This window comes from Cladophialophora psammophila (assembly GCF_000585535.1).
Source record: "Cladophialophora psammophila CBS 110553 chromosome Unknown aczJe-supercont1.13, whole genome shotgun sequence".
Lineage (NCBI taxonomy): Eukaryota > Fungi > Ascomycota > Eurotiomycetes > Chaetothyriales > Herpotrichiellaceae > Cladophialophora > Cladophialophora psammophila.
The window spans coordinates 971,294-995,653 of record NW_006912934.1 but is presented as its reverse complement, the minus strand read 5'-3'; the positions used below and the strand labels follow the sequence as shown (position 1 = coordinate 995,653).

The 24,360-nt window shown below is 52.9% G+C and overlaps 7 protein-coding genes across 7 annotated transcripts; 4 read left to right on the top strand and 3 right to left on the bottom strand.

Moving 5' to 3' along the window:
• Window positions 1-832: 832 nt before the first annotated feature.
• On the bottom strand, window positions 833-3,422 carry A1O5_08478 (uncharacterized protein; the record flags this gene model as incomplete). The annotated part of the gene is made up of 4 exons (XM_007749060.1): window positions 833-1,124; window positions 1,176-3,073; window positions 3,120-3,135; window positions 3,235-3,422. 4 exons carry the CDS (start codon window positions 3,420-3,422, stop codon window positions 833-835), a joined length of 2,394 nt encoding a protein of 797 aa, XP_007747250.1.
• Window positions 3,423-4,249: 827 nt separating this feature from the next.
• A1O5_08477 (uncharacterized protein) lies at window positions 4,250-5,645 on the top strand (the record flags this gene model as incomplete). The annotated part of the gene is made up of 2 exons (XM_007749059.1): window positions 4,250-5,071; window positions 5,130-5,645. 2 exons carry the CDS (start codon window positions 4,250-4,252, stop codon window positions 5,643-5,645), a joined length of 1,338 nt encoding a protein of 445 aa, XP_007747249.1.
• A 657-nt stretch (window positions 5,646-6,302) lies between these two features.
• On the top strand, window positions 6,303-8,483 carry A1O5_08476 (uncharacterized protein; the record flags this gene model as incomplete). Its single annotated transcript, XM_007749058.1, has 4 exons — window positions 6,303-7,607; window positions 7,693-7,843; window positions 7,943-7,989; window positions 8,082-8,483. 4 exons carry the CDS (start codon window positions 6,303-6,305, stop codon window positions 8,481-8,483), a joined length of 1,905 nt encoding a protein of 634 aa, XP_007747248.1.
• Window positions 8,484-8,735: 252 nt separating this feature from the next.
• A1O5_08475 (uncharacterized protein) lies at window positions 8,736-10,316 on the bottom strand (the record flags this gene model as incomplete). The annotated part of the gene is made up of 2 exons (XM_007749057.1): window positions 8,736-8,821; window positions 8,972-10,316. The coding sequence occupies 2 exons, from the start codon at window positions 10,314-10,316 to the stop codon at window positions 8,736-8,738; spliced, it is 1,431 nt and encodes a 476-aa protein (XP_007747247.1).
• A 767-nt stretch (window positions 10,317-11,083) lies between these two features.
• On the bottom strand, window positions 11,084-14,622 carry A1O5_08474 (uncharacterized protein; the record flags this gene model as incomplete). The annotated part of the gene is made up of 3 exons (XM_007749056.1): window positions 11,084-11,238; window positions 11,297-14,282; window positions 14,338-14,622. The coding sequence occupies 3 exons, from the start codon at window positions 14,620-14,622 to the stop codon at window positions 11,084-11,086; spliced, it is 3,426 nt and encodes a 1,141-aa protein (XP_007747246.1).
• Window positions 14,623-17,076: 2,454 nt separating this feature from the next.
• Window positions 17,077-17,481, top strand: A1O5_08473 (60S ribosomal protein L23; the record flags this gene model as incomplete). Its single annotated transcript, XM_007749055.1, has 2 exons — window positions 17,077-17,227; window positions 17,285-17,481. 2 exons carry the CDS (start codon window positions 17,077-17,079, stop codon window positions 17,479-17,481), a joined length of 348 nt encoding a protein of 115 aa, XP_007747245.1.
• A 4,210-nt stretch (window positions 17,482-21,691) lies between these two features.
• A1O5_08472 (uncharacterized protein) lies at window positions 21,692-23,581 on the top strand (the record flags this gene model as incomplete). Its single annotated transcript, XM_007749054.1, has 4 exons — window positions 21,692-22,104; window positions 22,156-22,383; window positions 22,429-22,465; window positions 22,520-23,581. The coding sequence occupies 4 exons, from the start codon at window positions 21,692-21,694 to the stop codon at window positions 23,579-23,581; spliced, it is 1,740 nt and encodes a 579-aa protein (XP_007747244.1).
• Window positions 23,582-24,360: the final 779 nt, after the last annotated feature.

Here is a 24,360-nt window from a genome sequence, read left to right as displayed (position 1 = left end):
GAAACCACAAAATAAGACCCAGCACAAAGGAACAGGTTAGTCGGTGTCATCCCTCTCATCCTCTCTCATCCTCTTGTCTTTCCTCATCCTCCTCCTCCCATCATCTCACTCTCCCATGGGCTGAGAAATATTACACTGTTGTTTACTTATGGTGTCGCTTCTCATACCCCCGCCTTCTCGTCTCGTTGGTCCGCTCGTAATCTGTTGGTTTCGGGGAACCTTTCAACTGGAATTTTTAACGTCACACATAATGTGGCCATATCGTCACATTATATCGCAAGGCATGCCCCCCCTTATTCATTACCAAGACTTTGTTGCTTTGGGGCTCTGGCCCGAACTCAGCCTATCCCCTTCTTAGGACTCCCTTTCTCACCCGATCCGGTATCGGGTAAGGCTGACTCGATGCAAACCTCACCATCACAACAGGGACAAAAATACTATGGGCAGTGTCACGTTCTTCCCTCCCCGCCACCCCCCGTTCGTTGCTGACACCATCACACATCTGCCCACTGCTGTTATTCCAGTCCAGAACAAACAAAGATCCCGGCCCATATTTATCGGGAATCATCAGTCCTCCCTGCCGAACCGTTTTGCACCTCGAAAGGTTCTTCCAGTTTGCCTCCCACCACCACTACTGCTAGCCCTAGGGGTTGGGACCGAATTCCAAATCATGTAGATGAATGCGGAATTGACTTGACTTTACTGACAAATCTCCAACTCGGAGGAAGCCCTTGGGGATGCCGCTTTGGTGCAAACCCTAGACCTGGTCATATCAGGGGTACGTCAGAGAATACGCAAGCAAGTCTTTGTGCCTCGCCGCCAAATCGTGGCATTAATTTGTATGGAAGAGCCAATCAGCTTCCGGATTGGGGACTGCAAAATTCGGGATCATGGCAGCGTTCATCGCCGCGAGATCCGGGGGCGCAGCTTGGCCCAGGGCCTGTGCGTTTCCGTTTTCTACCCCCTCCTGTGTCGTGGGGACTCGAGGGAAGTTGAAAAGATCAAAGACATCGAGATACTCGAGCTCGTTGGGGGCCGGGGTGTTCGCTCGGGTCGGGTGGTATGATTTGACGGCCGCAGCATGCGGCTGGCGAGAGATGAGAAAGTCGAGATCGTAGGCACATCTGTTTCAATGAACTTAGCCTGTATCCAATCACGTTTCAGAACCGTCTTACCGGCGCATATCGGCAAGGATTTTCACCGTAGACGGAGTCACTCTCTCCCCTGTCACTCCACTGGCTCGCTGCGACTGTCGATACTCCCCTAGAACCCGGTTTAGAATCTCGCTGTATCGTTTAGCAACTAGCCAATATTCTCCCATCTCGGCGAGGGTCGTCACGAAGAAGTCAATGTCTGGGTCCACTTCGTGATCCATGGTCGATCCGTGCACCAACATGACCCGTGCCCCGACCCAGATGGCGAAGGCAAATGGGGGCCCAAAGCGGTCCAGCAGGCCACTGAGTTTAACGAAGCGACAGAGCTGACGCAAGTTCTCGACGGCGGATAGGCACCGCTGCATGGCACTGTAGGATGAGGAGAAGATGGGCGAACTCTGGCTGGGGTATGCCGCCGACGAGTTCAATCGAATGACCGTCAGACAATACGCCGCATGCAGCATGATCCAGCCACAGTTTGTATTTTTAGCCGGCACATTGGATTTTAGAAGCCGAGTGATGTTGGCAAACTCGTCGGGCAGACTGAAGTGCCACGCGTTTAGATCGCTGTCGAGGGCTCGGTACGAGCCCTGCCACTGCTCCACGTCGGTCAACGACCCAATGTCCACGGGCCGTTTTAGGAATTGGTGAATGTGACCCAGAATAGCCATGAGCTCGCAGTGACAGGAAAAATGCCCATGAGTGTCGGCTATTCCTGTTGCATATCGAGGCCGCTCTGGGGGCCGAAACCACCTCGTCTCGACCGGCTTGTTTGCTGCAAAGAGGTCATCTCTGCAAGGCAGACGGCGGTCAACCTCTTTCTCATCCAGTGCGAATTCAAATGCTGTGGCAATGGTCGCGTATCGGTCAAGCAGGTAAACGGCCCAGAAGAGCCTGCGTCGTTCTTCATCTTCGATCCATGATTTGGGCTCTGGCAGAACAGAAGCCCTGAGAGTTGCAATAGAGGGATACATAGGTGAGGCAAGCGCAGAGCCGGACTCCACTGCAAGACCCAGTTGTACCATGCTTCTGCTGATTAATGCAAGAAGATTCCATGCCGGCGGGCCATTTGTCGACCCAGTCACATCTAAAGCCAGAATGACGAGTGCCTGCAGAGCTCGAACATTCGAATTTTCCAGTCCAAACAACTGGACACGTTGCTTGGAGGTATCATGGTAGTGCTGGCGGCCCTCAGGGGTCAGCCGAGGGTCCTGCGAGAAGCGTAAAGTTGTTGCTACGATGGCATGCAGGAGCACCCTGTCGGCTTCGTCGAGAGTCGAAGCTCCAAATAATGTGTCTAGAGTGGTCTTCCTATCCAACAAAGGCAGCCATATGTTAATGTGTTTGAAGTAAAGATCCACCAAGGCGTAGAGGAGGTCGTACGGAGGAAGCATGGCCGAGTACTCATTGTACATTTGGGTACCCTGATATCCTGTCGTAGAATGAGGTGAGGTGAGTGCATGTGAATGAGCAGATGGAGTGTAATGGCTCTGCTGCGCCATTTGCTGGTCTGGGGCTCCCTGTTGATACTGTAGAGAACCATGTCGAGAGGTGGAAGCATGCAAGTTGGGATCGATGATCTGTTGCTGAAGATCCCCAGCGACATTGATACCCTGCGCATCGTACGAGGAGCGTGACCGAGCAACGTCGGGACCTAAGCCTTGCACACTAGGCCTACTGCTAGCGGGGTTGATTCCCGCGGCAATGGTGCATGATTCTGCAAGATGGGCCGCCAACTGGCGGCTTTGTTCATTCAATAGAGCCTCGAGGCGATCGAGTCTGCCTTCGAGCTCTCTACCGTAACCAGCTCGAAGGCCTGGCTTCTTCCGCTCTTTGTATTCACAAGGATGATCATTGCGAGAGCACCACCCGCAAGCAGGCTGGGCACGGTCACATTTCACTTTCCGCTGCTGTTGACACTGGGTAAGTAAAATGCAATTGACCCGGGGGCTTATTCATACGGACCTTGCAGGCTTCGCAGCTGTCAAGCTCGGGCATTAGTGAGGATGCGCATGACTATGGGACGATAGAATGAAAAGGGAAAGGTAATGGAGCAAAAGTGGGAATTGCCAGCACGTACGTGACGTTCATGGGTCTCTTGCGCTTTTTGGAGCCATCTCGGTCGTCATCTACGCCCGAGTCAGAATCTGATGGGGTGTTGGACGATGGCCCCAGGGTGCCCATGGAGCCCAGGGCTGTAGACGTGAGGTGGACGTGGCCATTGCTCCCTGAATGATGGTCATAGAGCTCGAGCTTCGTCGCGTTCATCATGATCTGCTAGCAGTTGCTGTTGGCTTTCTCTTGCCCGTGTGGCACTGGCGGCATTGCCCCGTAAGCCGAGAGTCGGTTGAGAAGAGGCCGAGGATGGAGAAAAAGGTCGAAGCAAAGACAGAAAGAAAAGCTGGGGAACACAAAGTCAGCAAACATTGGCGCTGCTCAGTCACCCAAAGTCACCCCACCGTCTTGCCACCAGGAGTCCGGGACTTGGCATTTCTTGTCTGACCAAAACAATTACTGGTCTTCGACTTACTGATGCCAATGATGCATAAGGATGCACATGAAAACCTGCGGGATAGGCATTGCCAGACAGAATCGAATTATCCTCAGCCCCGCTATGCCCGAAAGGGGAGTCCATCTGCCTGCGATCTTCGTCCCTGCGTCTTCCATCCCATCTTCCTCATCCTGCTCATCATGCACACGGATGCTGCTGCTCCGGCACAATTCGGCTAATGGAGCAAACCCATCGAGAGACGCTATCTCGTCCATTGATCCCATGTGCCCCAACCCACTCGATCTCCCACGGCTGAAATCTCAGGACTCGGGTCGCAGGGCAAGTCCATCATTGCTCCGAGCCCGGTTGAAGCTGTACCGATCAGCGAAACCCAGTCCTCTGAGTGACTTCGGTGCTATTTTCTCTTATTTGTGCATTTTAACCCCTCCAGGGCAGTCATGGCGTATTGTCTGCCGCCGTCGTTTTGTGCTTTACTCTCTTCAAACCTTCTACTACCCAGTACTATCTCTGCATTATCACCCTCCGTAACCCAATCTCCCGCACCTAACTCGAGATATAGACCAAAGAGATTGGCACCCCCTCAATGTCGAGGGTCAAGTCCTTTCCTACCATCAAGGCCGTTCGGACCTTCGTTATCGACGGCGTAGGTTCCGGCGGCGACTATCACAATGTCAAAGGCGGACACTGGCTGATTGACAACAAAATCGCCACGCCCATGTCCAAATGGGATCGATATCGAACTTCTCGAACCTCCTTTGGCATCAATGTGCTTGGTTCCTTTTGTGTTGAGATTGAAGCCACAGATGGCACTAAAGGTTTCGCTACGGGATTCGGTGGACCGCCTGGCTGCTGGCTAGTCCAACAACATTTCGAACGATTCCTTCTGGGACGAGATCCGCGAGACGTGAACGATATGTACGAGCTCATGTACAAAGGTTCCATGTTCTACGGACGTAAGGGTCTCTCCGTAGCGGTCATCTCTGTAATTGACCTGGCTCTGTGGGATCTTTTGGGCAAGATCAGGAACGAGCCAGTCTACAAAATGATCGGTGGTGCTACAAGAGACAGACTTCACTTCTATTGCACTGGTCCCGAGCCCGCAGCTGCACAAGAAATGGGCTTTATTGCTGGTAAGGTGCCCCTGCCCTTCAGCGCCGACGAGCCAGATAGCCTCAAAAAGAACATCGCATATTTGAAGAAGCAAAGGGAAGCAGTCGGCCCAGACTTCCCTTTGAGAGTCGATTGCTGGATGTCCTTGAATGTTTCCTACACCATTGAGCTCGTATCCGAGGCCAAGAGGCAGGATATCCGAATAGATTGGTGGGAGGAGGTACTGTCGCCAGACGACTTTGATGGGTTCCAACTGTTAAAGAGGGCACATCCAGACACCAAGTTCACGACAGGGGTGAGTCACTCTTAATCCTAAAAAGCGTCACATACTTCCATGACTGAACTATTCCTAGGAACACGAATACTCACGATATGGATTTCGCAAACTTATCGAAGGCCGCAATGTCGACATTATCCAACCGGACGTCATGTGGCTTGGTGGCTTGACGGAACTTCTCAAAGTTTCTTCGATGGCAGCGGCGTACGACATCCCAGTCATCCCGCATGCCTCCGGCCCTTATTCCTACCATTTCGTTGTCAGCCAACATAACTCTCCCTTCCAAGAATATCTAGCAAACAGCCCTGACGGGCAGAGCGTTCTACCCGTCTTCGGTGACCTGTTCCTGGACGAGCCGATTCCCACAAAGGGTTACTTGGACGTTAGTGTATTGGATAAGCCTGGATTTGGGCTTGAATTGAATCCCAATGCTCGCTTGATCGATGCCACAAATTTGCTGGGCATGAAGCCGCAGAGGTCGCTGACAATACCAGTCGATACGGAGCAGGTCAAGGTTAAGGAATCTCAAGCTAACGGGGATCAGCCTCGTGTGCAAGCTAACGGTTCAATGGTTGGGAATCATGTTGCTTGATGGACGACGGATTTGGAGCGGCAAGCGCGTCAAAACGCGGTGAACATTTCGGTCTATGCATACCTTTAAGATTTCCCCACGAGTTCCGACGTACCTATACATCTACACCTGCCTCTCAGCCCATCCTCTGAACTGCCTTTGCCCCGACATGTCTTGACTGTTCCGTCGTTGGATTCACTTTCAGCCGCTCAAGGCTTCCGAGCTACGCTTGCCCTAGATAAGCAGGGCCGCTATGTAGGGGTGGCCAGATTCATTGCATGACTCCACATGTACCCATCCGTCAACCCCAGAATGTACAATGCGTCCATGACTCCAACTCCACCACATCAGGGTCCTAGGTCGGCAGTTGTGGTTCTGGAGGCCAGCTCCATACAATCCACTTACGCACCAGAATCTCGGCCTCCCAGACGGCGTTTACGGCAATATGATCAACACCGCTCAGATTCGATATATATTCATCTTCAGACATTCTGGCAGCGAAAAGTAAGCTAGGTAAGTCCTTGCTTTTCAGAGTTGCTTGAAGTTGACTTGATATTGAACTTTCTGTCTTGCTTTGCTTGTCGGATACTAGAGCCATTGAAGTAAAGTTAAAGCCCTGGAACTTTCGATATCCTCGACGCGATCTCCGAAGCATAAACGCTATCTCGCAAAGCTGCAATGAGCGGCATAGGCATCGAGGTGAATATCGCTCCATACGAACCACGAAGTGTACTAGAGACGCTCCCATGCAGTTTACCCATCTCGCATTTTGATACCGACATTGATTTTGAAAGTATTGCCGCTCCGCTAATACAATTGCTTGGAAACCTTACAACAGCAAAGCTCTCTTCAACATCAATATGGCGCGATGTCTTCGCCCTGACGGGGACTTTGCGAACATTCTACTCGGCCGACTCAATTGTGAAGGCCTGGACTGAGACATGCACATCCAGACAGGCTGGTGATTTTGTACCCATCCCAGGATCGGCAAAGGCAACCCGACTGGACAAGGACATCGGATGGGTGGATGTCTCCTTCACATTCCGCAATCGAGGGACCCCTGCTTCGGCCTGCAGAGGAGTCCTCTCCCTGGTTCTGGAAGAAGATGGGAACTGGAGGATTTGGCTCATAAGGACTATCCTCGAGCAATTAGAGGGGTGTGAGGACGTCGATATGCTTCCAGTTGTCCAAGCAATGTCAGACGGAGTGAACGGGAATAACCTACAGCTAGACGACATCAATGGCGTCAACGGGTCCAACAGCGCTCTCAGCTACTTCGATTGTGTCGTGGTAGGAGCTGGTCAAGCAGGTCTAGGCTCAGCAGGCCGGCTGCAAACCCTAGGGGTCTCCTACGTGGTGCTCGACAAGAACGCTCAGATCGGCGACAACTGGATGACACGATACGATTCCGCCAGGCTGCACACTGCCCGCGAATACAACCACTTGCCCTTTGATCGGACATTTCCACTACCATATCAAGAATTCCTCACCAAATACGACCTAGCGAGCGGATATAAAGACTGGGTTAAGAAATTCGGGATCGACAAGCACATCTGGTTCAACACGGCTCTTGAGTCGGGATCATGGGATGAAGAACGCAGGGTATGGACATTGCAGATCCGTCGTGCAGATGGTTCGAGCCAGAGCCTCACCTGTCGACACATCATAATGGCCACCGGTGGCGGAGGGCAGATTCCCATCATGCCGCAGTATCCCGGCCGCGACGTCTTCCCAGGCACAGTCCTCCATTCCGCCGACTACAAATCCGCCGAGCCCTGGCGCGGCAAGACGGGTATTGTAGTCGGCACGGCAAACACGGCTCACGATGTCGCCGAGGACATGGTAGAAGCAGGGCTCTCACAAATCACTATGGTCCAGCGCTCCCGCACGTACGTGCTGCCGTGTGAATATTTCAAGGTGATTTCCGATCGGTCGTACAACGCAGACGTGCCAACGGTTGATGCCGATAGAGAGCAGTATTCGGTAAGGACGTTCCCATGTTAAGACTTTGTTTCTTTCTTGCCACGGCTCAATGCCCACCATGATGCAAGCTGACCAGCACCTGCAGATGCCGTATGCGGTGACGAGGCTACTGAGTCGGAAAGCCCTGCATGGGATGGCAGCCAAAGAGCCTGAACGGTTCGACGCGCTGGAACGCGCCGGTTTTAGAGTCGAGAGATATGGCGATATCATGTGGCATATCTGTGAGAAGTTAGGTGGTAAGTCACTGTCCTATTCGCAAGACGGTCTCGAAACTCGGAGCACCATTGAGACATGGCACTCCATCAAAGACACGTTAAGCTAATCAATATCCATAGGGCATTACATGGACGTGGGTTGTTCGGACCTGATCGCAAAGGGTTTGGTAGGCTTGCCTCCTTTTGCATCACTCAATCCTTACCCATTCTTATCGCACCGCTTGTCCCTCAGCTAACACTCCCGGACCTTCTTTCCCAGATTAAAATGCAATCCAACGCCCTGCCTACACATTTCACCCGCACGGGCCTGGCCTTCAGCGACGGCAGCGAAATTTCCGCGTCCGTAATAATCTTCTGCACAGGATTCGTGGGTAACATGCGCACAGACGTGGCCCGCATATTCGGCAAGGAGGTTGCGTCCCGGGCGGACGATTTCTGGGGCCTCGACAGCGAAGGAGAACTCAAGGGCGTGTTCAAGCGGAACAACCATCCAAACTTGTACTACATGGGCGGGACGATTGGGCACGCGAGGTATTTCTCACGCCATGTGGCTTTGCAGATCAAGGCGGAGCTGATGGGCACGCCCTTGCCTATTTATGAAGGGGAACGAAGGCCAGAGACGGGGAATTGGAGAGCGGTGTCGGACGGCGGGGAGTTGTGATATGGAACCAAGCATCTGGCGGTGATGATTGACTGATAACTATATATTAGACATCCATCCAGCATGCCAGAGTTGACCTTCGGGGGAATATCAATCAACAAAGTCTCGCGCGTCTGGCGCCGTACATTCGTATACCAATTTGTCTGCTACCGCAGTCTCGTCATCGTCGTCGTTTTGTCAGAAGAAATTCCAATCAGCTGCAAGGTCGGCTGACGGACTCTGTTCAGCATCCTCTCTGCTCGTCACTGACTCTCACTTTAGAAACCCCCAGAGATTGTTGAGGCTCTCGCTCAGACAAGGGTGCGCAAAAATGGCATTTTCTAGCTCGTCGTACGTCACTGTGGATGTGTGGAAATAAAAGTGCGTCAGCGTATATGGGACACTACCACGAAGGGGCTTGATCGGAACGACTCCTTTGGCTCGGGGCGAGGTGGCACAACACCGTAGAAGAGAGGGAGGTCGAGAGAGAAAGAGAGAAGAAGACTTACACCCACCCAACATGGCCAACTGGACCATGCTCATGACCTCCCCGCCCTCGATGCCCAGACAAGCAAAGCCCAAGATCTCCCTTGTGTCGGCGTCGACCACGGCTTTCATGAAACCTTTGGTCTCGTCCATCTCCAACGCCCTCGCCACGTACGACATGGGCATCTTGGCCACCTTGATGTTCCGCGGCGGTTTGAGAGAGCGGGCTTCTTTCTCCGTCATGCCGACGCGGCCGAGCTGCGGGTCGATGAAAGTCGTGTAGGGCACGAGGCGGCCGTGTATGGAGGCCTTCTCGCCGCTGTGTGCCTGTGTGATCAGGTTCTGGCGCAGGACGCGGAAGTCGTCGTAGCTGACGTGCGTCTGCTGCATCCCGCCCTTGATGTCGCCGAGGGCGTAGACGTTTGGGGCCGTGGTCGCCAGGTGCTCGTCGACCTTGATGAAGCCCTTGCTGTCGACCTCAACGCCGGCGCTCTCGAGGCCCAGGTCCGCCGTGTTGGGCGTCCGGCCTGTGGCGACCAGGACGTGCGAGCATAGCAGCGATTTCGGCGTGCCGTCGCCTTGTGTCAGCGAGACCACGATCTGGCCCAGCGTTACGTTCGAGACCTCCTTGATCGTCGCGCCCAGGTACACGTCAATCCCCGCGTCCGCAAAGATGTTGCGGATCTCTTCCGACACATCGGCGTCTTCCTTCGGCAGGAGCTGGGTGTTCTGTTGAATCAGGCTGACCCGCTCGCCAAACCGTTTCATCATCTGCGCAAACTCGCACCCGACAGCTCCCCCACCGATAATGGCGAGATGCCGGGGAACCTCGCCCAGTTCCATGATGGTCGTCGAGTTCAAAAGGCCCTCTGTCCTCTCGGCGTTCTTGACCGTCAGTCTCGCGGGCGAACACCCGGCATTGATGAAGATCTGATCGCCGGTGATATTGATGGTCTGCGTCTTCCCGCCGCCGTCGTGGGACACGACGATTTCCAGCTCCTTAGGCCCCGTGAATCTTGCCTTCCCCATGATAAGGTCGAGGTTGTCGGTGTTCTTGATGCGGGTCTCGCTGCCGCCGCGGAAACTGTCGACGATGTCGCGCTTCCGCTTCCGCACCGTCTCCATGTTCAGCACGAGGCTGGACCGCTTGAATTGGACGCCGTAACTCTGCGCGCGGCACGCCAGGTGGGCGATGCGCGCACTGGCCACCATGGTCTTCGTCGGCGTGCAGCCTTCGTTGATGCACGTCCCGCCCACGTGGGTGGCCTCGACGAGCGCTGTGCGACGGCCAGCTTTGGCAAAAGCCTGGGCCAGCGGTCCTCCGCCCTGGCCGGAGCCCACGACGATGGCCTCATAGTGGCTTGTCATGGTCGTCGCGATGGATCGCCTCGTCTCAATATGGAGTAGCTGTCTGCCCTGGAGCAACGAAGCAGACGCAGCGGGTGAAAGGCTGGAGCCGATGGTGACCTTACGAGCTTGCCAGGTCCTCGTGGTCAGGAGCGCTTTCATCAACACGATAGGTGCCTCTAAAGACTATCCCTCTTGTATAGTATTCGACCCGTCATCATTTTTATCTCGAAAATGGCCAAAACAATGAAAAAGAATGAATATCAACAACAGAAATTGTCATGGGCTTCCATTCCGCATGCAAGACGCTTAGTCACCGGACTGCTTGTGTCATCCATGAAATGCGGTTGCCTGCATTCGGAAAGATACGTACATAAAAACTTAATAGTTGGGACGGAGTACAGCAAAGAGAGAGGAGAGATGTACCCCGTGGATACCTAAGAATCTTGGGCCTTGTGTGGGGCACCAAGAAACACAGCCCAACGGTGTCTGGGCGCTGAAGAAGTCGTTTATTAAAATCGGATTCATGGATGAATGGGTGGACGTAAAGAAACAAGTCATCGTATGAAGTGGTTCGCTAGACTAAGGGTTCAATTTGTGAAAAATGAGGAATCCGACTAAAAATCATACCAACTCCCGTGTGTCAGGACGATATCCATCTCTTGTACAAAGGGGGTGGTTGTTTCCCTCCTAGCTTCTTAGTCAATTTGGCCATGAAATACTTCCTCCGGGAACCCATTTCAACAGGGTTACTCCCTATAAGACCACCATATGTCACCGGCTTGCCTTCAAGCCGTGTCCTCTTCCATATAATCTCCATTCAATCCGTTTGCTTCAGCCATGTCACTGTTCATGATCTCCTCCTGGATACCTGGCACACCAGTCTCGCCTGCGAGTGCTTCGGGTTGGTCCTTCCAGAGGCCCTCGTGGTGGACTTTCATGCCTGTGATCGTTCTAATTAGCATTTGCCGACAGTGGGAAACGAAAGAGGGTGGACTCACTGGTTGGGAATGGGTACCAAGAACTCCAGTCCTCCAACATGAACACCTCAACAGTACCTGGGTTTGACTTCGGGTCGCTGCTGGTGGGATTGGGCGCCGGCACGGTCTTCTTGAGATACCCTTGTGGTCCTGGCGCGCGTCTGAGGTTCTTCAACTTCGCAAACACCTTCAGTTGAGCTGCCATGGCCATCTCAACCATCGGACGGCCGAGGCACGCATGCGGACCGTATCCGTGATGAATGTACAGAGCTCGATCCCTGGTGGGATCAATCTTGCGCGGGTTTGGGAAGACGCTCTCGTCTAAGCCAGCCGCAATGAAGTCGACGTAGATTTGGTCGCCAGATTTGACTTGAACTTTCTGGCCGTTGTCGGGGATCACAGTGTCAATGTTTGCCTTGCGAAGGAGCCCGAATGCCGCCGGTGCCAATCGATTAGCTTCAAGTGCGTATCCCTTGAGCTTCTCGAAATCGGCAGGCTCGTTTGACCAAGCACATTGTTGGATCTCTGGCCAGTGCTCCTTGTATTCGTCTGACAAGTAAACATCCAACATCTGGATGAAATGTTGGGCCTGAGTGGCAACAGCGGCCGCAGCGGTGGGGATGATGGTTGACACAACCTCCTCAACCGACTTGCCTCCTTCGAAGAGGCGTTGCAGGAGAAGGGTCCCATAGTCGCCGAGTAGCTCTCCAGTAGTTCCCATAGAGAACAAGTCGCGAATACGGAGTGCTCCACCAACTTTGACCGCCTCGCAAACGATCTTGACAAGCTTGGAGAGTTGATCATTGGCCGTCTTTGCACTAGCACGCAGTTTGAATGAGCTTGCAGTATCGAGATCCAAGAAGACGTAGGCGAACATGATGGATAACGCAAGGTAGAGCTGGTCGACCTCGACTCCGACCGGGTTCACATCTCCGGGCTTCTTAAGGGGCAAGTGGAACATGCGGGCGACGAATATAGCATGGGACGGGTTGCCGACATCGCGACAAGCGTCAAGCTGGTACCACTCTCCTCGGAGCCGTTCAGAACGGGCAACCACAAGTTGAGTGGTTAGGTCTTCGTAGAATTTTTGAACCTGTGCAAGACCGTTGACCGGGCAGTAGAGGGCGTTCTGGACTTCCTTCCGCTGGGTGGCGTTGGCCTCGCTATCTCCGCTCAGCATGTAATCTTGATGAGTGAGGTAGAAAGTATGTGGACCCCATGGCACGGAGAAAGCAGCCTGATCCGCGAGAACTCCCGTGACAGCCTTCCATGACCGAATCGATGTTGGCACGCCGACGTACGTCGGTGGATCGAAGTTGTAATCCTGCTCTTTACCTAGCTTGCTCAGGATCTTACGGTTCTCTTCAGGAACTGTCAATGGAAACATGGCATAGACTGAATTGCCTCGGTAGTAAAATGGTAGAGCTCGCATGAGCAAGGTATAGAAGCAGCCTCCCTGTGCAACGGTGGGGTCCGATTTGACTTGAGACCAGCCCCAATTGGTCAGGTTCGCAGGGGTGTAGTCGACGGTATAGAATCGATCGCCCCTGGTAAGAGCTACGGCGTCTGCCAGAATGGTTCGAGAGATGGTAAAGCCAGGACATAAACCGGATCCAGGCTCCAATGGATCCTTTGCATCTTCGGCAACTATGCCAGGATACAGCTCGACGTAGTCAGGGTGTTCATAGAGAGCTTTCAATGAACGTGCAACTTCCGTATTCTTGGTAATGTCCGAGAAGGTCTTGTGAGGCTCAAGTTTGAAGAACTTCCGGAACTCGTTGAGCGTCGCCACGTTCCAGGCTCGTGCTTGCTGGATACCCAAGACATCAATCAACTTCATAACCAGGGGCACGTTCCTAGGTCCAAACGCGCAAGCGACATCTTCGGTGGCCTCGGTCAGGATCTTAATGAGATCTTCATCCCGAAAGGTCCCTCTCTGTGTCCGTTTGTATCTACCCGAGTCAAGTTCCCATTTAGCAGGGTCCGGGCCGCGATCGTCCAACCACTTTTTCAGTCTTGGTAGCAGCTCCCACTCGGTGACGGTAGCGACATCTCTCCCAGGGAAAAGAGACTGATACAGATCATTCGTCCATTTCTCGTCCTTGATGCTGATAGCTGAGTGCCATCTGTAGATCAGGTTGAACTCCACACTAACTTGATTCCCCACGCCTGAAGGGATCCCGGCGCTGTCAAAAACATCCGCGAAGTTCTTCCGTGGATCCAGCGTCCAAGTTGAGTTAGTGCGGTTGAGATTCAGGATTGTTCGGACATAGTCATTAAGAATGATATTGACATAGAGGCCGCAGGTCACCAGTCTGGCCGTCTGGAATAGGTCGTTGTCCAGTTTAGTAATAGCCGCTGTGTCCTGGTCGTTCTTTGGCAGCTTGAAGCGACCTCCTTCGTTGATTTCCTTGAGCTGCATGGCAACGTAGTTGTGGAAGCGGTTGAAGCAGACAATGATGGCAGAAACTCCTGGCGGGAAGCCGAGAATCCGTTTCTCGCAGAAACTGTCGGGCTTCAAGAGACCGTCCTTGAACGTTCTGATCTGGTTCTGCTCGTCCTGGCTGCTACCATACAGAGGTGCCAGGTCCAAGTAGGAAGACGTCTTGACTACTGAATAATCGCTGTCATTGGTGTGAAAACAGTCGTGAATGATTATAGTTGCGAGGTAGAAGAGCATGCTAGAGATCTTATTCGGGTGTTCTCTAGGCTCCTCACCCCGGGCGAAGATGGCATCGAAGATGACGCCGGGATCAGGCAGCACTCCCGGCTTGAGTGTTTGAGGAGTGACTGTCCTCGCATAATAAGAACCAGCCTTGCCAAGATGCGGATACATGATGTTGTTGTTGGAGCCATCAGCGGTTCGGTATTTGTACTCATCACCCTGATATGACAGGGGAGGGTGCTCCAAGTTCTCCCAAAGCAATTTGATGAATTGGCTGGTCAAGTCATCAAGAGACTTCGACCCGGGAGGCAGCGAAGCTGCCAATTGGAGAATTCTCTCCATCTGCAGATAGGCCAGATTAGACATGATAGAAGGGGTTATTCTCGGGGTTGCTCACTTGATACTGGCGATCATCGACAAGGCCGCCGTCGAACAGTGTCGTGTCGACCAAAGAACCAAGAAGTCCGATATTCTCTCCTATGCGAGGTGCTTGAGAAGCAACATCGGCAAGCACTCTGGCCAGAAGGGGCCGGGACTGTACAGTGGCGCCATTGATAACAGTATTGGTTGGATCAGTAGCTGACCCAGCAATGCTTTCAAAGAAACTTCTGATCGTGGTGCTGATTCTGTATCCTGCGTGATCCTGGCCGGAGCCCGATGGAAGATCGCGCGAGCCGTCCATTGCGTTGAGAGAAGTTGATGAAAGCTTCCTTTTTCGCGCCATCGTGGTTGGAAGAGGGCCCAGCTATATAGGCGAGACCGACCCCGTAAGGCGTCGAAGGAGCACAGGCTGCAAAGACTGAGTAATGTCCGGAAGTGTCGCAGTGGAAAGAGAAGGCAGCAAAAACAGTAAACGAAGGCCCAGGGAGTCTCGCAACGCTCTCTTGACGAATAAGACTGAGAGCTGAGCCTCGAGCTGAGGCTCCTGGGCCCACAAGACCAGCAGGGGTTCATGGGGGGCCGAGAGCTCGTGGTCTGCAATAGCAACACCCTGATTGGCGATGGGCTCATCGAGGGGTGCTGGCGACGTTCAGCCCATCGCCCCCTGGCTCCTAGACTGGCCTCGGCAGCACGCGCAATGGCGCCTTTTTCATATCTTTAGAGTCATTTGAGTGGAGAAGGGTCAGAAAGTGACCAGGAGAGGACCGGTTCTGCGACAGTAAGCAAAGGATAAGCGTGAAGGACCAGTATATTGTCAATAAAGCATAGGACTCAGTTATGGCTGCAATACTGCGTCGCTCCCCTTGATGGATCATCGACAAAAGTCTGCACGAGAACTATTAGCGTCTTGCCCATGCAACCCGCCCCCGGTGTCAATCTGGTTAAATCGCTGCAAGCCCAAGGGGCCACCCGGGGGGACTGACAGGAGCCGCTGTCTAACTAACCTTAAGCATACGCACGTCAACCAAGGACTTGAAGATCCAACGTGCACATTGTTCTTTTGTTCCATTGACGATCAGAAGATACACGGTATCTTTGTCTGCCTTGCCTCGGAAAGCACAGATTGTATGACTTCGTGACATCCTCAGATTTCAAAATAGAATCTTCTTCCGTTCCGCGTGTAACCGGTCACCCCTGGTTGTTTTGGTCATAATAGAGAACACCTGGTTCCAGGTTCGGGCAACCCACACGAACGATAGGCGTCGTAACTAGGAGGCTGCGTCACACCACAATGGATGCTGTGGAGTACAATTTCAGCCATCAGCCAGCCTCACCGTCGCTTACGGGACAAGAAATGCAGGTCTTGGTGGTCTTGAAGCTCACATTTGCCTCGATCCAGGCACAATAATCAAATACGAGCCCTTGGGACACAGTGCGACGCTTTCGAACACACGTGGTTCATGCCCAGCATGTGCTCTATTAAACCGTTACAAAGCAACGAAAGCAGGAACCATGGCACGCTAACAAGCGGCCCCAACCTCGCCAAAGAAATGCACGAGACATCCTTTCAGGACTTTCAGGGATAAGGACAGGAGCGGAAGAAGACGAAGACGAAGACGAAGAAAAAGCAAGCACCCCTGCAGACAATCCTTCCCCAAACCCGTCAGGGTACTGAGCATATAGGTATATCTCGTCGTCTTGCTGTTATATGATCATAAGACAAAGGCGTTAATAAGCCTCAAGGTCTAAATGATCGTGTGCGGCAAAAAGCGTAGAGCCGCTCATTAACTTGAGGGGCTGCATCAGTGTCGGCTGCAAGCTCCAGTGCTGTAAAGATCGTCCAAAGGCAGCGGCGACTGCTGAGCGGCGGCCACACCTGTTGTCTGCACGAGAAACAGAAAAGATGGAATCCCACACCGGTTACAAGATCAACTTTGTGTGAGTGCTGCTATGGAGCAGAGATTTGAGAGTAACCAAAAGACACGTCGTGTAAAAATCGATACTGCAGAAAGCTTGCTCAAAGAAAAAAAAGGAAGTCATTATCACTTCAAATGAGTCAACTCCAATATGCAAAACACAGAGAACGATTCTGTTCAACGAGAAAGGAACCTTTAGAGCAAATGAAGGCAGAATACTCGGTATCAACCTGTTCATCCTGTGGAAGCATGCCCAAAAGGGAAAGTGTCGGGTCAGACCATATCATTTGCTCTCCCGGGCTGGGCTCGCTATCGGCCAATAGAAAAATGCCAAGATAAAATCTTGGCATTGTGCCGCACACGATTTTTGATGGACCTTTTCATCATTGTCGACAGTAAACCACCGCACAGCTTCTTCTCCCGAACCTTTTGACATAATCCCAGATATCACACCGTCGCCAGGATGTCGAAGCGAGGGTACGTGGCTCTGAATCACCTTCAGGCTCCCTTTTAGGCGGATCCTCATCTCTCATCGACTGTTTTTGCTTTTCCGAAGAACTACACTGACATACTCAAATAGTCGCGGTGGTGCCTCTGGCAACAAGCTCAAGATGACTCTCGGTCTCCCTGTGTATGTGCATCGCAATTGCTAAATTTCAGATCACCCGAACACCCCAACCCTCCAGCTCCAAATGCCTCGCCGGCGCAGTCTATTTGGATTCAATGCTGCGGTTTACGGAAAATTCATACACCCGCTGATGAAGAACAATTTCATGCGGATTGGCCTTGTGTTAGTGATTGTATACTGACGGGGTATAATGTATAACAGAGGAGCCGTCATGTCATGCGCAGATAACTCGGGGGCCCGAAACCTCTACATTATTTCCGTCAAGGGGATCGGTGCTCGATTGAACAGATTACCCGCCGCGGGTGTGGGAGACATGGTCATGGCCACCGTGAAGAAGGGAAAGCCTGAGTTGAGGAAAAAAGGTACGTTGGACCAACCCCCTCATCATGGTGGATGGAAGGACTTACGTCTTCATTTAGTCATGCCCGCAGTCGTAGTCCGACAATCGAAACCTTGGAGGCGGCCGGATGGTATCTACCTGTACTTCGAAGACAACGCCGGTGTCATCGTGAATCCGAAGGGCGAAATGAAGGGTAGCGCCATCACAGGGCCGGTGGGCAAGGAGGCTGCTGAATTATGGCCTAGAATTGCAAGCAACAGCGGTGTCGTCATGTGAAGAGGAAGGATTGCTGAACATAGGAGTACGTTGGCGCCAAGGACAGGATTCAAAAAGCATGTCCTGGCTTACGAGAGGGGAAGATGGCTATCCTTTTGCGTCATCGGCGACAGTTGAGGCGATACCGCAGAACACTTCGTCATGAGCGATGGGCCACGAACAATGAATCCTAGAGAATGCAGACAATTTCCGGTTGGCGAACCGAGAATTACAGGGTCTTCCCTGCATAGAACTTTCCCCATGGGCCTGTCTGTGCATCGATTGAGCATCAAGGGGATAGCTACATCCACAGAGAATCAAAATCTTTCGCCAAAGGGACTGAGATAGGATTGGTAGAGAAATGCATGTGTGAACACACTCGCATGTGCGCTCGATACGGCCCAACCAGTCAACGAGAAGACTGGGATTTGCTGCTGAATTATCGAATTGGGCATTGGCTGCAACTGGAGAGAAGACTATCCATCAAGCCATGGATGTCGCGGAGGAGCTGAAATGTAGCCCTAATTCAAGGTACCAGGCCTCGAAGAAGATTCTCTTCGCATGTGGCGAGGGCTACATAGAAGGCCACCTTGAGACTCTCAAACTGCGTCCAGTCACTTCCTAGGTTTTGGCCGCTGCTTTGGCTTGGCCACGCCCATTTCTCAAGGACGCACTTCCGTGCCAGGAGTTTGGTTCTCGAATCATATTGAAGACTGTCGTCTAGCTGCATCCAGTTTCACTTCCCCGTCAAAATCACGCATTGAAGCCCAGAGGCATGGACGAATGCAGCAGCAACAGGCTACATCAGCAGAATGAGCACCCAGAAAGGCAAGAGCAATTGCGGCTCCGCCTAATCAGTGATCACAAGGACCAATTCGACCATGTCCATATTTTCACCATGGCTGGCTGTCTGGAGAGGTCAAGGTTTGGAACTTGCCGGCGGCTTGGATGTGATAGGTATCGTTCGGGTTTCAGCTGTCATGCGATTCTGCAGCAGTGAAACAAACAGATGGTTCGACACCGAACCAAGAGAGTGGCCGGTTGCGCGGAGCCTGATACCTTTCTGTTCAGCTGCGTCTTGTCTAATACTATCGGTTCTGCTTGACGGTCGGAGAGGCCCAGAAACCAGGGACGAGGGCTTGTCTTGGCTTGTCCAGTACACACGCTCTTGAGGGGTTTTGAATCGACCCCGCCCTCTCACACGATGGAGGTCATTCGGTGGCTTGGTGTGATGAAGAGAGGCTAACTTGGACAGGCCTTTTCAAACCCACCGACTGGGCTGGCGGCATTCGCGACTCCTCTCCCAGCCTGAAGCCGTCGACTTTGACAACCCATGCCATTTGCAAGCACCGTTTCTATTTCCTCAACCCTCCCCTTGCGGCTAGCCACCTCCTCCCCCCTTCCCCACCCCACAACCTACCAAGCAGCCATTCGAAGAAATATCTAAGCAGGGCAGAGTTTGGCCGTCATCTCGAATCGAAGTCGATCACGATGGAGGTTTGCGATCGGCGAGGATCTGGAGGAGCTAAGCGAGGAGCAAAAAGAGTCGAACTATGAGCGCTCCCAAAGCCCACACTAGCTGGGCGCGCAGTGGGACCAGACCAGTCCAGATTCCCTGCTACAAGCGAGCAGCTCCAGGGTGTCCACAGAGGCCAGACGGGCCAGTGTCCCTCGTGGAATCCAGGAAAGTTTGACAAAGTTAGTTGCTTGAAGAGGCTTCAACTCATGGATCCTGTTGGCCCCCGACCCCGCGTCTGCAGAGCTGGTTGCAGTCTATCCCAACAGCAGCAAAACCTTTCCACATGATTTGGAGGGCAGTCTGCAGGTGCGGTGTGGTCGATGGGATTTGACATGCTCCCATGCGTGGACTTTCAAACTTGGAACTGGAATGCGCCAGGCACATCGAGCCTCACACCATGTGAATTTACCTTTTCGGCACCAAATGGTCAGTCCACTGTCAAATGGACGACATCCTGGTACAGCACAGCCATTGGAAGGAGTTATAGAACGCAATCAACAACAACTTGCACCGACGCCGAAGGGATATGCCAGACTGCTCCGTCCAGTCTGCCGAGTCGTCTTGGTCGTCATAAACCCCGCCTCACAGATTATTGTTGTTCATGGATTCACTCTGGGGCGTTGGTCTGCCCGTCCGCCTCCGGATTGGGTATGCGGTCGGGAGTCAGTGGAGCTTCTCAACCCCAGAATGTTTGGCCTGCTTCATACCGAGAAGCCGTTAGGTGAAGGACCGGCAGCGACTTCAACAACAACGCTTCGCGTCCTGGGTCCCGGTGCCATTTCTCAAGTTATCTATCCATCTAACGATCCCAGAATGACATCAGTACGGACAGGAGCAGAAGAGTCAGCCTCAGAATGGCCCTTGAGGCTCACCGCCAAACGCTGCGCCATGTAGCCTAATAGAGAAGAACGAGAGTAATCAGGGAGGGGTCAAAGGGTTTCGAGGCTATTGTCAAATGGGCTCAAATCGGCTTCTGCAGGGACTACGAGGGCGACCCCAAGAGCTCCAAAACTCAAGCGTTCGGGCTTCAGTCCAATCAAATGCACCACGACAACTCGACGGACAAACCATTCCTCAGCAGTTGCCCCTTTGAGTCGCCTCAGTGGATGATTTCTTCAGCCACGAGGCCTTCAGCTGGCCTTGGCATGCGCTTCGCAGCCAAGTTCCCCGGCGGCTTCTTCATCTTTTTGTCGAGCTCTATTATTACTATTGCCCTGGACCTTGACAAGACGTGCAGCCTGCCACGCTTGACAGGGCTGCAGATGGCCCATGCACTCCGAAATCTACTCGTCTCTCCAAAGAGAGGTACCCACCCTTTGCAGCATCATGCATCATGCTGCATGGCCAGTCATCTTTTTCTAGCGTCAGGCTGATGCTCTGTGCGCTCATCTCATCCCATCCAGCCAGATTCGATCCATCAGACTGGTTCCCAAACACGAGAGAAATGCCCGGTTCTAGTACTCGGTGGGGGCCATCCATCCCCGGACCCAAAGACTTTGCAAGTCAGCCTGGAGATCGCCCCTTCATCCCAGCATTTTGACTGCCCCAAGACCATGCAACCTTCTCTTCCGGATTCCAGAGTTTTGGCTCATGGTCTCTGAGATTCCCGACGGTGCCACTATGTTATCATGTCGAAGCTAAAACTCGGCGAACATGCTCCGTCAGACCAATGCCTCCCTCCCCCCAAAAAGTGATTCGATCCTAACCTGATTCCCATGTTCTAGTTTCGCACAGGGTCATCTCTCAAGCAGGTGGGAGGGGGTGAGAAAAAAACCTTCCCATGGTGCTCCTAGTCACATTAGGCCAAGTCCAGGGAGTGGCATCTGCACGGCGACCCGCGGGTAGCCTCTGATTCCCTCCACCTCTGAGAGGTGGCATCCACTGAACAGTTGGGAATTCGTTGCTGGTCTGTTGTCTGCTGGCTCCGTGAGTCCGGCAAGACCAATCGTCATTAGTACGGCCGCTTTCAACTTCCACTTCCGCTTGCCCAACCGAACGTTTCCCAAGTTCAACAGCCCAAGAGACAAAAGTTGATGGGAAATGCCGCCAGGAATCGAGGCTGAGTCGTCGGCTTCCCATTGCCTGACGCTTTGGAACTACAGCTCCACGCGATGCAGTAGCTTTGGAGACCGAAATGCCTGCATGTCGCGACCAAGAGTCCTATTCCAAGCCTCGAATTCGTACTTACTGGCCATGACACCTCGTGGCAACCCAGATTCTCCCTTCCTCCTCTCCACCACGTCGTAGGTTCAGCACTGCATCTATTATGTGACACTCCATACTCCTGGTCCCTGCTGACAATCGGGTCCGCGAATGACGGACCTTGAACCAAACCTTGTCATACGAGCAACCACTTCGTTTTGTTTGTCTTCCTGTTCGATACCATCTCCCCTGCTCTGCGGATTTTCGAGGCCAGCATCTTGTGGGGTCGAATTTACTTCAGCCTTGCTCTTTAATACGAGAACATTTCCTCTAGCCTGGCACTTGTGTTTCTCGATCGCACGTTTCACATATAACTTCACAAATCACAAAAGTTCATCGCGTGGAGCAAGAGCTTTTGACTGTCGCAGAACGTTCAGGACGCCTTCGCCGCCGAGTTCACATTTCTTGGCGTCCCTGATCAGAAGGACGAGGAGCACTTGGACTGGGGAGAGACACAGGTAGCGCTAGAAGCCCCAAACCAGCACAGGCTCTTTCAATCTGGCTCGAAGAATGGCCGGACCTGGAGGTGGCCCGCCGCGTAAGAGTCATACCAAGTCGAGAAAGGGCTGCAAGACCTGCAAGAGGCGGCACATTCGCTGTGACGAAACGTTTCCACAATGTCGAAATTGCACGAAACACAACTGTCGTTGCGACTATATGGATATGCAAGCAGCCGGAGAAGAACCTATGAAGGGCACGAAACCACCGGATCTCTTGATGTCTCCTGAACTCCAACGCCGACTTGACAACTGGCGGATAACCGGCGAGTCTCCTTTGCAAGAGCTAAGAGTTCCTGACCGGATATATTGGACACGATTCTCGACAATTGATTTGCGTCTTGTTCACCATATTACCACGCTATCGATCGATATGTACAATCGAGGATACAGCACCTGCACGCCGTGGGATTTCAAAATGCTTTCGTACGATAGTTCGTATCATTGGGGATGACTTTTCAGCTAATCTCTGCTTAGACTGATCTCAGCTGCTTTATCGCATGACTTCGTAATGAGTGCCTTGCTTGCGTTGTCGGCATCTCATCTCGCGTGGCAGACGAAGAACACAGACACGGAGAATCTAGCTTACCACCATAGAGGGGTAGCTATCAAAGGTCTCCACGAAGCAATCGGGGCATTTTCGAGAGAAAATTCTGAAGCCATTCTTGCTGCCTCGATTCTTCTCTCGTGGCAAGCAACGGACTGGTGAGATTAATGTCGCCCACCTCTACAACCGCTAACACTTGGCAGGCGCAGCTGGGCATCACTACAACAGGGAGTCTCGACTGTATGTCATGGGGGATCGATCGTTTTGTCAGTAAGGGTCGCTGACATTTTGCAGGTCTTGAGCGCGATGAGGGCGTGGATACACGAATCGGATCTGGTAAGATACCTGGAGAACCAGAGAACCATGGTGAGGGCAAGAACGCCTGCCACTCCCACGATGCCGCACACTCAAACTTCGATCCCCCATGAAGACCTTCGCAGAATAGAACAAATCACCACGGCTCTCCATAATTTGAGACTGCGGCTTTCGACAAACGAAGAGCTTCAAGAATATGCGGGGCGGCTGGTTGATTACCTCCAGGACTTGCAACGGGACTTGTCTACCCAGGCGCCAGACAAAGCATTCAGCCGGTTACAGCCGCTACGGGACATGATCTTCTGGCTGCCACCGCAGGTGCTGCGCGGTACCGACACTGATCTAGGGGCATTAACTCTGCTCTCGCATCTTTACGCAAGCGCCCTTGCTGTCGAGCCACTGTTTCCGGATATTGGTGGCGCCTATCTCGGAAGCATGTCCCTCTTTCCACTGGAGAAACTCCATGACATATTGAGGGCCAGACGGGCGACGCAGCCTCAGGATGCAAACGTCCAAACGGCCTTGTCTCTTATGGACGTGCCAGTACAAATAATGACGTCGTACAAAATGAGGCAGAGACACAACAGCCAAGGGAGTCAGAGCGTCGAGGGCTATCATTATTCTCCTCAAGGGAGCCCTTATGCCGGGCCTCGCATGCCGATTGCTTCTCCTACCTCAGACAGTTCAGCAGCCCCCATCTACCCCAACTCGCCTCTGCATGCGCCAGGCAGTCTATCGATACCGGGATCAGCATATTTCCAAGCGGCTCTCGGGCCTGGAGAAGGACGGCGAGAATCGTCGATATCATCGGCTTCGTCGCTAGGGCGCGCTCACTCGATGAGTGACCGGAGTCTCGCCTCCAGCAGCCCACACACAATGGGGATGGTGTATGGGTCTCCAGCAACGCAACACCCTCGAAGCAGCCACGAGCTACCAGGGTCGAGAATAGACTACTTTGGGCAAATTCAAGCACCGTACAATCCCTACGGCAGCATGAACATGAATACTCGGTTCGTCGCTCCTTCACAGCTCTGGACTTGACGGACATCTTTCGACTGAGTATTCTTCTTTCCCACAGGACTCCTCCAGCCACGATGTCTCCAAGGATGCAGCAGCAAGGGCAGCAAGGGCAGCAAGGGCAGCAAGAGAAAGGGAAAGAGCGGCAACAGTGACGCGGGGAGGTGGTGGGTGACGATGACGTGAGACTACGGATATCGAAGATGGTGTAATCCACTGCGGCTAGCGAGGCGCTGGAGTCAGGCCAGGCAGGAAACCAATGGAGAACAGAGAAGGCCGCAAGACAAAGGAGGTGAAGTCAACTTTGGAAGTAAGGGTTGGTAAAATACCATATATGGCGGAAAAAGTCTCAAACCGGGTTGGTCGTTGGCCCTAGGTGGTCATATCGGCGGGAAGGAGAAGAAGGCTCTCTTTACCCTGACACAGGTGGATCATTTTGATTACGAAAGAGTCATTGCGTTCCTGGGAATGTGTTACCTGCATGCAGGTCGGTGTATTCAACGATCCGGTCAGATCCTTCGGTATCTTGGTTGCTTGCTGGTTCTCTGCTGCGAGGAAAGGACTCGGGCTGCAAGGATGATGACTACCACATCAATATTGGCAGGAGGCCCTGCCAGGCCAGCTTTCATCTGTGGCTCAACGAGTACTTTGACGCATACCAATTGATACAATACCTTCCAAGTTGAAGGGGGTGAGCAACACGGTCTCGTGGGGCTCGTTATTGGCAACATGCTCGTATTCGTGTATAATTTGGGAACAGCGGGCGCATCCGTCCATTAGACTATTTCCCGCGCGCTCGCAAA